Consider the following 10,815-nt stretch of genomic DNA (forward strand, 5'->3'; position numbering starts at 1 on the left):
CCTAGAGCAGTTCTCGTATGTATTGAACGCTGGGACCACCAGCAGACGTGTATCATACACAGCTCTACAAGCTGCCCTGCGTGCTGCTGCTCTTCTTAGGACATTCCCTGCTTACCTGGAATGGCTTTGTAGTCTTTTGAGCCACTGAATGTGCTTGACCTCACTTCCTAATGTTTGGTAATCTCGGAACCAGACCAAAAACCAACAGACCCATTCTGTACTCTTCAAAGGAGCATCCAGAGGTGTGAAGCTCAGGAACACTAAGTGTGAAGCTAGCAACCAAAACCAACCTTGGAGCACTCAAATCACACCTTACCCTAATACACAAAATACAAACTAATGCAAAGCAACACAAAACAGCTTCAAGGATCACCAAACATTACCAGAATTAATTGGGAAAGAGCCAAACAAAAGATGAAGTGATCTTAGTTTCACGATTGATTTTGTAGTATGGCTTCTATGACATGTTAGCACCACAGCCATGTTTCTGCACCGATATTCGTCAGAACAGAAACGGAAACAGACAAATTGGTTTTGAGCTTCAGCTTTAAAATACAGGCTTAAAAAAGAGCAGGAACTCCTCGCTTTCCTCCTTTGTTTCAGAGCAACTTAGAGGGCTGCATTGAAATACTGTTCAGTGGTTACGGGTGCAAGTTCAAGCTGAAACTCTATCCCTGCACGAGCCGAGCTGTCCCGCTGCAGGATGCAAGCAGTACTAGAAGGCACTATCAGCACTCTAAGCACACACACTGAAGAGGATTTTTTGAGTTGCAAGCATTCCAGAGTCTTGACAGTCGTTCAGTGTTTCCATAGGATAAACTATTAGTGGTCCTACTGCAGGAAGGAAGTAAAAGGCACCCGTAGGCAGAACTTGAGGTTCTGGTGAATGCTGCAGCAAGAGAACCAGGAAGATTAAAGCTCACTGTTGCATGAAATTAATAAAGCATGTATCATTTTGGAACATCTCCGATCCCAATTTGAGGTTAATAGGGTGAGTTTCACTATCAGACTGACAGGCTGAACAGCTCTGTGCTACAGCAGTACAGTAAGCCACGCACAATAGAAAAGCACTGGAACTTGGTTTAGTAGTTGTCAATTCCAAACATTTAATAGAATACAGGTTCACTAGAGTCTGGAACCAAGATACTTTAGATCATTAAAGAAAAAACAAAACCTTAATGAACTTTTCTGCTTAAGCCAGGCATGAAAACCAGGTATCACAGCAACCAGACAGTAAATAGTTCCCACAAAAATATTTAATTTCCACAGTATTTTCTTTCAATATCTTTAGTGAATTTTGTAGAACTTTACAGGAGACGGTACTCAATGCAATATACAGAATAGCACATCGGCTTTCAATTTCTCTTTTTTTTCAAACTTCTCCCCCCTCAATTCTCCCGGTCACTTTGTAATTACTATACAGTCATCCTTTTTACATCAACATGTCCATGTGAAAAGTGGAATTTCAGAATGTTCAGCACTGCACCCCTTCCAGGACACAAAGACTGGGGTAACTGGACACAAGTCCAACAAACTATTAAAGCATTTCACGTAGAACATAGACATGGATTCTGCAGCTTACTGAGGCTGGAACAACACAGATGATTCAGGGAAGAACCACGGTACCAGTGATTCACTCAGAGCTTCCTATGTTAGAATGCCTGAAGTATTCCCAACACTCGAGCCACCACATGATTAATATCCTCTGATGGGATTATTAGGACGTGTGACTTGCCTATACTGGGTTCCAACATGCAGATTCTCCTGAACATTCTGCAAAGCAGTTACTCCCGTGGCATTATAGTCTGATATTAACTTAGCAAGAGGAATAGCAATTAAAGAGTTTTCATACAAAAATTAAAGAGTTTTCATTAGAGTTCTCATACAAAAAGCACATGGAAGCGAAAAGTCAACGAGAAGACAGCACATTCCCCGTGGTATCTGAGAGCTGTGACCCCACAGTTACCAGTGCTCTTTCACCTTAAAGTGCTCAAAAGGGATCACATAGCTGAGAAGGTCCAGAGCAGTGCCAAATTCCAAGAGAGATGTGGAATGCTGGCACTTGGCCTTTGAGAAACGATTCCCAGGCACTTCAGTCCCTCAGTGCATCTGTAACACTTGCCCGCCCCAGCAGGAGAACAGGGTAAAAAGGGAATTCACCTTCTGCTAACTTGTGTGTTTCAGTTACCATCTCATCAGAGCTCTCGTGAAGAGATGTTTCTAACTCAAATTTCTGAGAACGCTAAGGTCATGAGATTGCTCGCTGTGCACCCCCCCGTTCACCCCAGTTTACAAGTAGATGGCAGTAACAGCATTATTGCCAGTACTGTGTGGATCATTTTTAAATCTGGGATGCCTAATGATGATTTGGAAGAGTTTGCAAGTTAACTAACTGTATAAAAATACAGTATAGCTGTAATATTGCTCTGAAAAGCACTTTTGCAAACTTTTTCTGTACAGACTGGTAATAACATTACCAGATATTATAATACAGATTTAAAATAAAAAAGGAACTCTTTGAACAAGTCTGAACACTGAAGTCTAAATAGCTTGTTTAAAACAAAACAGTGTGACCCAGGAAAATTTTACTTGCATGGTTAAATTATAGCAGCATAGTTACTGGTTTTTCAAGGAATTTCTTGAATTCAGCAAGCCACTGTGCACCGACTGCACCATCGACAACGCGATGGTCACAGCTGAGCGTCACGGACATCACGCTGGCCACGTCAAATCTGAAAGGACAAAGAAAGAAACCGGTTAACAGAGTCCTCTGCGAGTCAGGGCCGAGTCAGTGCCACCAGCAACGCAAAATAGCTTTTATCAGAGAACCAGGAATAGCTGCGGGTGCTTGGAAACAGTTGTTTCTCCCTGTGCACTTCTAAAGAAGATTACACTGAGAGCAGATCATATTCATTCCTTTTCTACAGTTAAGAACGCATCTGTATGTTCTCCATAGTACAGGAAGCTCATCTTTCTTTGTATCACAAAAACAGCCCCACATGATCAAAGAAAAAGAGCCGTTTTACCCGGTAACCTCCAGTTTCCCCATGTGTCAGTGACAGATACCCAGGACTGTTAACAAGTTGAAATAATCCTAAATGTTCTCCTGGGTCTACGCTACTTCAAGCTTCAAGCAAGGTGATGCTGTGTACGGGACACCTGAGTTATAACCCATCCTTTACGTTTTCCTTAAATGCAAATTTAAGCAAGTTATTAAAGAGGAACAGGTGCCTAAACTGTTGTGCATCCCAGACTTTTCCTCAGCTTTACCCTGGTCCCTCCAGGAAAGAAACAGCCTCTTCTTAACTTGCAAAGTAGTTGCAGGAATAAATGTGTGGCAGATCACTCATCAGCCACTGCGTTTAACACCCATGTGAACCTTTTATGCAACATGCCACTGTAGTTCTTCTGCAGGTACTGAAAGCAGTATGTCAACAATGTGTTTTAAACGATAATCTAATAGAAGTGTTAGGAAACTAGCCATTATTGCAAAGCTTGAATTCAGAAGCCCAGTATATGCAGAATCAGATGAATATTTACCCTTTCTCATTATCAGCTGGCACCAGCCTTTTCTCTGAGGAACCAACCGCAAGGATGCAGGCCTGAGGTGGATTGATTATGGCAGAGAAATTCTTAATCCCATACATTCCTAAATTGGAAATTGTGAAAGTACCACCCTACAAGAAAAACACGTTCATAGTAAAATTCACAAGAGCAGTTTCATGTGCAGTATCAATGAACATGGCTGAAACATCACCAAATACACTCTGCTCCTTCTGAACAGGGCTTCTGAACAGAAGTCAAGGGCAGCAATGTTTAACAGCAATCCGAATGTCTCACCTGGAATTCATGAGGCTGAAGTTTACCTTCTCGGGCTTTAGTCGCCAAAGAAACCACGTCCTTACTAATGGAAGCCAGGCCCTTTATATGTGCATTAAACACAATAGGGGTGATAAGCCCTGCAGGAGTACTAACTGCAACGCTAACATCCACTACGTGATTTCTGCAAGACACAAAGGACATGCCAGTGACTCTAGCAAGATAACAAAAAAACCATTTTCATGACTGTTCAAACAACTCTCAATTAGTACCAATCCTGCGACAATTATTTCACCTTGCATACTAGCCTTAGATGCAAAGTTCTTAGCACATTAACAAAAGCCCCTCAAGCTCTGCCTTATACCTGTTCTCCTCCCTCCTCAACATCCCAGCAGCAGGTCTGCTATTTTGCCATGAACTCTCTACTGAACAAAGAAAGTTTCTGGCTTCGACCGTACCATAAACTTACTGCCTAATAACTGTGTCCATCCACGAAGAATTTGCCTCAGGCACCTTCAAGCACGCCAGAGCAGCAGCTTTAATTATGAAGTCATTGACAGAAAGCTTAATGTTATCTGAGACCTCCTGTAAAGAAAAAGATTTGAGGCATCAGTTTGTCTCTTACACATTACCTGTGAGAACGCAGCTTTCCCCACACACAGATTCTCAGCATGCCTAAACGCTTTACCTGATTGAGTTCTTTCCTTAGCACCAGTACGTCTCCCATGTTTACATCAATGGAAAGGTAGTAGTGAGGTATTGTTTGTTTAGACTGTAACAACCGCTGAGCGATGACCTGCAGGTATACAACAGAAGCGATGAAAAGAAAGCCATTTAGAAAATGAATGACTGCAAATAATGATCTCGGAAAGGAGTAAAACCCTCTTACCTTCCGAATGTTGCTGATAGGGATGTCTGTGAAGGTCCCCACTGGTGCTGCTGCAACTGCAGCAGCTGAAGGAACTGCCTCTAGTGCTGGAGCCTGCAATCAGAGGAACACAGCTTAACTCACAATACTAACCAAATATCAATTGTAGAGACTAATTCAGTATGTGGGACAAGTGCTGAGGCTAAGCTGCCTCCTGCTTAAGAGCAGCAGATATTTCTACTCTCTAGTCTCACCCCTTCAGTACCCACTGGGTTCTTTCTAAGCCTACATTTGATTATTAAATGTAGTAGAAACGCAGCACTGATACGTACCGCTATGAAGCTCCCAAACCAGGAAGTCCTGCAGCATGTGTTTTTTCCATGCAGCAGCAGCATGCACTGAAACTGCCCTCGGCTGCACCCATTCCAGCAGCACACAAAGCAACACTTGCATCATTTCATGTAAATGACAAGGAATGGCATAAGAACAGATTTGTGGCAATGGTGACAGCAGGACGTAGGTTTGTAAATCTGGCTTTCCCTCTAATTGCCTCTTTTCAGAAGCGTTAGATGTGTTGAGACTGGCTTTAGCTCATAACAATGAGGTTACCTTCCCTAACAATGTAGCAACCAAATGAAGGGTTGGGAGGCACGTTTTTTTTTCTTGGTGAAATACCAAAGGGACAAGTAAAGTAAGAAAAGTTCATCTGTGTTTCTGACAGGTTAAGCTTTACAACCTAACAGCCACCATAGCCCACAGAGCGTCGTAACTCAACCAATTCAGAAATCACAGTTCCATATAGTATTGCGTTTCTACAGAGCATTTCCATCACTATAACAAAATACCCATTCTTAGAGATCTCAAGCCTACTCACTGGAGCAACCTTTGGTGGCACAAATGACTCTACATCTTTCTTTGTGATTCTGCCATCTGGTCCAGTACCTAAAATGGTCAAAGAAAAACGTAAGAGGATTTCAATTATTTGCAATAGGTTTCTAAAGGTGCCAGTTTAATTTCACCCAGAAAAGTCACTTAAGCTCTGGTGAGGGCAGCTGCGGACTCGGGATATTCCCGACAGGGAGGAAAGAAAAGAATAGGCAAGTTATGCACCTAGAGGGACAGACACTTGAGAGTGAGAGCAAGAAAGCAGAAGGGCAACGTACCTTTCACTTGGGCAAGGTCAATTCCTTTTTCTGCTGCCATTTTCTTTGCCAGGGGACTAACCAGAACCCTTCCTTTTGGGGGAGGAGGCCCAGCTGTGGCGACAGCTGGACTGGGAGGAACAGCAGGCTGGGGAGGAGGAGCAGCAGCAGGAGTTGCCGTCACCTTCACAGAAGAATCAAAGCCATTAGCTTCAGGATCATTCAGCAAAAGCTTTGAAGGTACAGTAAGAGAACGGGGCCATCTGACTACCAGTTAAGGGAATACCAATAGTAGTCACTGCTCTGAAAGAATTTGCAGAGTTTTCCAATGCCAGAAATTGAATCAAAAACTTCCTGGGAAGGAGGCCAACTAAGCTGTTGAAGGGACTGTCATGAATTACTACTATCTGCTCCAGTTTTTGGAGGGCAAGCTAGCGATCCCTTCTCTTAGGTCACCTATCATCAACACACGTGTTAACCTTACATTCACAGAATTATAAACGTTATTGTTGGAGACAGGGCTCCACACTATCAAACCAGCAGAACAGGTCAGACCTCTTAATGGTCCCTGTAACTTCTCTCACGTGCTAAGAACAGTCCTTACTGGTGGTGGAGGAGGAGGAGCTTGTGGCTTCATGTCAGTTACTGCAGTGGCTTGGTAGTCAGCAAAGGCTGGAATATCAGATTCTTTCTCCACAATGATGCAGAGAGCTGTTCCTAAGGGCACATCTCTTGTTCCTTCAGGTACCAAGATTTTTGCCAAATAGCCTTCCTCCTGCACTTCAAAGCCTGCAAAGAAAAAAAACCAAAACCGGTTTGGTGGCTGATGCAGCTGAAGTGTTCCTGTAAATGCTGCTTCTAAAGACCTGGGTAGCTAAAGCCTCTCCTACATTTAGCAGGCAAGAGAATTCTTTTCAGTGCAACTAGCAGGGAAACATCTCCATGCACTGTATATTTACTAAGAAGGACTGATGAAGAAACTGATGAACTGTTTTGGAAGCTCCAATATTTAGCTTTCCAATGGAATGAGAAGTTAACAAAACTTGTTTTAATTGCCCCACAGCTTCACATCCTGAGCAGTCAGGAAAACAGTTGGTACAGAGGCTACTCTGGATCCTCCCCTTTTAAGGGGACCTCATCCATTCTTGGCTTTGGAGTTGACTCACCTATTGTGGCTTTATCTGTCTCAATTTCTGCCAGTAAGTCTCCCTCATTCAGTTTCTCTCCAACCTTCTTCTCCCATCTCTGCACTGTGCCCATTGTCATGGTAGGTGACAGGGCAGGGAGAGTGATCTGTGGAGCCAGAGAATACAAGAGAATCAGATTCTGGTAATCAAAAAGGAACAGAAACACAGTTTTAACTCCTGACTAAATGATGCCAACCTACAGAAGTAGCCAGTCTTTAATGCACTCCTAGATAAGGCTCCGTTACGGCAAAGCACAGTATTGTCCTACATTGCTAGTTTGGCTTCTTTTATCAAGGCCTAAGCAAGAAAGGAAGGAAAAGCAAGAGGCAAGAAATCTACATATCAAAATAATTATTACCACCATGACACTGGGAGTGTTTTGCGGCTGCTCCCTGCAAGGCTAAAAGGAAGACTGAAGCAAGTAATTCTGTAACAAAGAGGTTTGGCCCCATTAAAAGCTATACAGGCTTGTCTTCCAATAAGCACTCAAAGGTGCTGCAGGTTTGCACATGCAACAAACACAGCATGAGTGAGTACAGCCCCAGAGCAAAACTGGACAGATAGGGCAGGCACTGGGAAGTAAGCAAGTTTCGTAGCTAAAGCACAAGTCAGATTAAAAAGCTTTCAATTAATTCTTTGTTCAACTACTGACTTTGCATAACGTCTCAGACAAATCAGTTCCCACATATATCATCTGTGGAATGAGGTTTGGTATTTCAAATGTTCTTTTTCAAAGGAATGTCACAGAAATACCCCACTAAAAAGTACTCAGCTGCAACACTTCAATACCTAAGCAAGGTAAAAAGATTATCCGTAAATACAACTCATTATTAGTCACCCACAAACACATCTGATGCGTTCATCAGAGTATCACAGACTCGAGTTCTGCTCCGAGGTGTAAGCAGAGCCTTCAAGAGACTGTTCACACTTAGCACAACGTCTTCTTACAGCAGAACTGACAAGTCGCTCCTCTACTAGCAGCTGGGATGCTACAACAATTTATTGAAAAACGTTTTCTGGAACCTCCCCAAACACTTGTTTTAAACATGCAACAACTGAAGTGGCACACACTCCTGAAATTATAGCTAATAACCTCCAACACCAGATGGTATTTATGACAAAGTGCCCCGGAGCTAGAAACGCCGAGGACAGAAAAAGAGTGTAACAAGCCTTAAAACACCAGCAATGCTCTCTTACCTGCATATGAGGAGGATAAGAACTGCCAGGAGCCTGAGCAGAAGGCTGAGTTGGTGGTGAGGGAGCTGCAGCTGGAGGGGGAGGCACTGAAGCTGCGGGGGGGGCAGATGCTGCAGAATCCAGAGTATAACTTTTAAAGGCATCAACATATTCAGGCCTAGAAAAAACCACAGAACCGCAAAACCAATCAGATGACTGTCCCTAAGCCTTTCACACAGGGCACCCAAGAAACTCTAACAGAGAAAATTAAACTCCAGGGTTAGCAAAATACATACTTTTCTACTGTGATACATATTATGGCCCCAATAGGAACATCTCTTGTTCCTTCTGGCACCAGAATCTTGGCCAAGTAGCACTCCTCCAGGCTCTCAAAGCCAACCGTTGCTTTGTCTGTCTCCACCTTTGAGAGAGAACAGGATATTGTTATGGCAATGAAAAAGACCAGTGAGCTCAGAGCCTTCCAGTCTGATAGTGTAGGGTCACAACACACACAGTCCTGGAAAAGTCACGCTGTGAATCTAGGAAAGCACACTCTCAAACAGCTTAAGTGCCGCTCCTGCTCAGAAAGAAGAAAAGCAGCAACCGGGTCTGAAAGGCTGTTAGCCACTTGTTCCCAAGAGCATCAGCTGGGATCCATGATCTCAAACCCAAGATCTGGGCAACCAGGGACAGAACCCAGGATGCACATGCAGCTCAACAGAAACACAGCACAGCCTGTGCCCCCAAAATACCTCTGCTATGAGATCCCCTTCATTGATCTTGTCACCCTCCTTCTTCTCCCAGCGTGCAATGGTGCCCATCTGCATTGTGGGAGACAGAGCTGGCAAGGCCACCTGTGAGGAACAGAGCAATGTTACAACCCAGACAACCCTGAGAGCAGGAACCCCATATGTGCAGCTGAGACAGATCCTCAGCACAAGCTGGGCCAGTGGGCACAAAGGAGGGCCTGTCTGCAGATCCTCAGCACATCAGGACTGCCTCCAACCCGCTAGTGAGATTCCAGAGTACAACCGATACTGTGGTGCCAAGATGGGGCTGACCAAGAACGGGAGAAGCTACACCAGGTGACCGAGAGGATAAAAGGTCTAGCGGTGAAGGAGGTGGTACAGGGACTTGGAGCGCGGTGGCGACAAGTGTATTAGAACCGCAGGAGTGGGCAGAGAACTGCAGCTCCCAGGTGTAAATTGAGCCGCCCAGCGAGGGGAAGCAAGACCCGACTACAGAGAGGGAAGGCGCTGCCGTGAGGCGGAGGAGGGGACGGCACCCCCGCGGCTATAGGGGCACCAGCAGCAGCGCTTATGGGGGCACCCGGACTGCAAGGGATGGGGGACGGGGGCGAGCCTCTCACCTTCTGGTGTGCGGGGAGACTGCAGCAGCGGCACGGGACGAGCCGGGGCCAGGCAGCAGGCTGCAGGAGCCCGCCAGGCCGTGGCACGGGGCCGTTCCACGCCGGGCCGCGGCCCAACGGCACAGCCCCGACACCCCCCGCCGCTCCGCGGCCGGCCCTAGCGGCGCTGAACGCTCGGCAGCTCCGCACCGGAGCAGGAGCTCCCGCCGCCCCCCGGGCTACGCGTCGTGCCAACACCCGCCACATGCTGGAGCTGGAGCCGGAGCCAGAGCCGGAGCCGCGGCGCCGCCGCCGCCGCTCGGTGACCTCCTCCGTCCGGGCACGGCGCGACACTGCCGCGCTGCCGTAAAGCGCGGCGGACGGGCGGCGGGGCGGAGTCGCCAAGTGATGGCGGCGTGGGGGCTTCGGGGCAGCGACGCGCAGCGGCGGGACGGCGTGGGGCCGGGGAGCTCGGCCCGGGCAGGGGAAGCCGGCCCTGGTGTCTGCCCCGAGGCCGCAGGGGGGACAGAGCGTTCGGGAGACACGCGCGTCCCTGCCCGCGTGTGACGCTGCTCGCCGCCCTCTTGGGTTCTCCTTGTCCCTAGCACCTGGCTTCGACTTCTCCAATATCCCGGTTCTGCGTGGGGACACAGGACTCCAGAATCTGTTCCGTGCAGCGGTTGTGGTGACAGCTTGCGCCAGGGATTCAGCAGCACAGGTTCCCCAAGCCGAAGCTGTGGAGTTTTGGAAGGGGTTGGGAGCCCGAGGATTAAGTAGCTAGCACCAGACACAATAAAATCCCATCACATGCATTGCTGTTGTTTCAGCCACATTTAATGATTTAGGAGCGGCTGCTTCTAAGTGAATAGGAGTCACTGTGACGGAGCTCGGCCAGTTGCAGCAGTTTACACTGGAGGTGGAACTGATGACATTTGCTGTCACCAGGGCAGTTACAAAGAGCTTAGGCTTCAATTTTGTATCATTCGTGCCAATTTTAAAAACGAAAATTTTACCGACACTCTCATCTTGCTCTTGGGGGCACGTGGTTCTATGTCCGGTAATCTCACAAGTGTCAGAAAGCACGTGCTGCTGCGCACACGTACGCACCACGGGGCTTTGCACGCTGTGGGGCATTTGGATGCTGCAAAACGTGTGCACGCTGCAGGGCTTCTGCACCCTGCAGTGCTTTTGCACACCATGGGGCACTTGCACCTTGCAGTGCTTTTGCACGCCATGGGGCACTTGCACCTTGCAGTGCTTTTGCACGCCATGGGG

General features: G+C 46.7%; 1 protein-coding gene across 1 annotated transcript; it reads right to left on the reverse strand.

The window, feature by feature from the left end:
- Positions 1 to 1,081: 1,081 nt before the first annotated feature.
- DLAT (dihydrolipoamide S-acetyltransferase) lies at positions 1,082 to 9,898 on the reverse strand. The gene is made up of 14 exons (XM_065040244.1): positions 9,562 to 9,898; positions 8,945 to 9,046; positions 8,489 to 8,613; positions 8,214 to 8,370; positions 6,996 to 7,122; positions 6,434 to 6,618; positions 5,851 to 6,013; positions 5,562 to 5,629; positions 4,709 to 4,801; positions 4,508 to 4,615; positions 4,289 to 4,404; positions 3,841 to 4,003; positions 3,541 to 3,677; positions 1,082 to 2,732 (listed from the first exon to the last, which is right to left on the reverse strand). The coding sequence occupies exons 1-14, from the start codon at positions 9,805 to 9,807 to the stop codon at positions 2,603 to 2,605; spliced, it is 1,920 nt and encodes a 639-aa protein (XP_064896316.1). The 5' UTR covers positions 9,808 to 9,898; the 3' UTR covers positions 1,082 to 2,602.
- Between the last annotated feature and the right edge of the window lie 917 nt (positions 9,899 to 10,815).

The sequence above is a fragment of the Columba livia genome, chromosome 24 (assembly GCF_036013475.1).
Source record: "Columba livia isolate bColLiv1 breed racing homer chromosome 24, bColLiv1.pat.W.v2, whole genome shotgun sequence".
NCBI classification, from domain to species: domain Eukaryota; kingdom Metazoa; phylum Chordata; class Aves; order Columbiformes; family Columbidae; genus Columba; species Columba livia.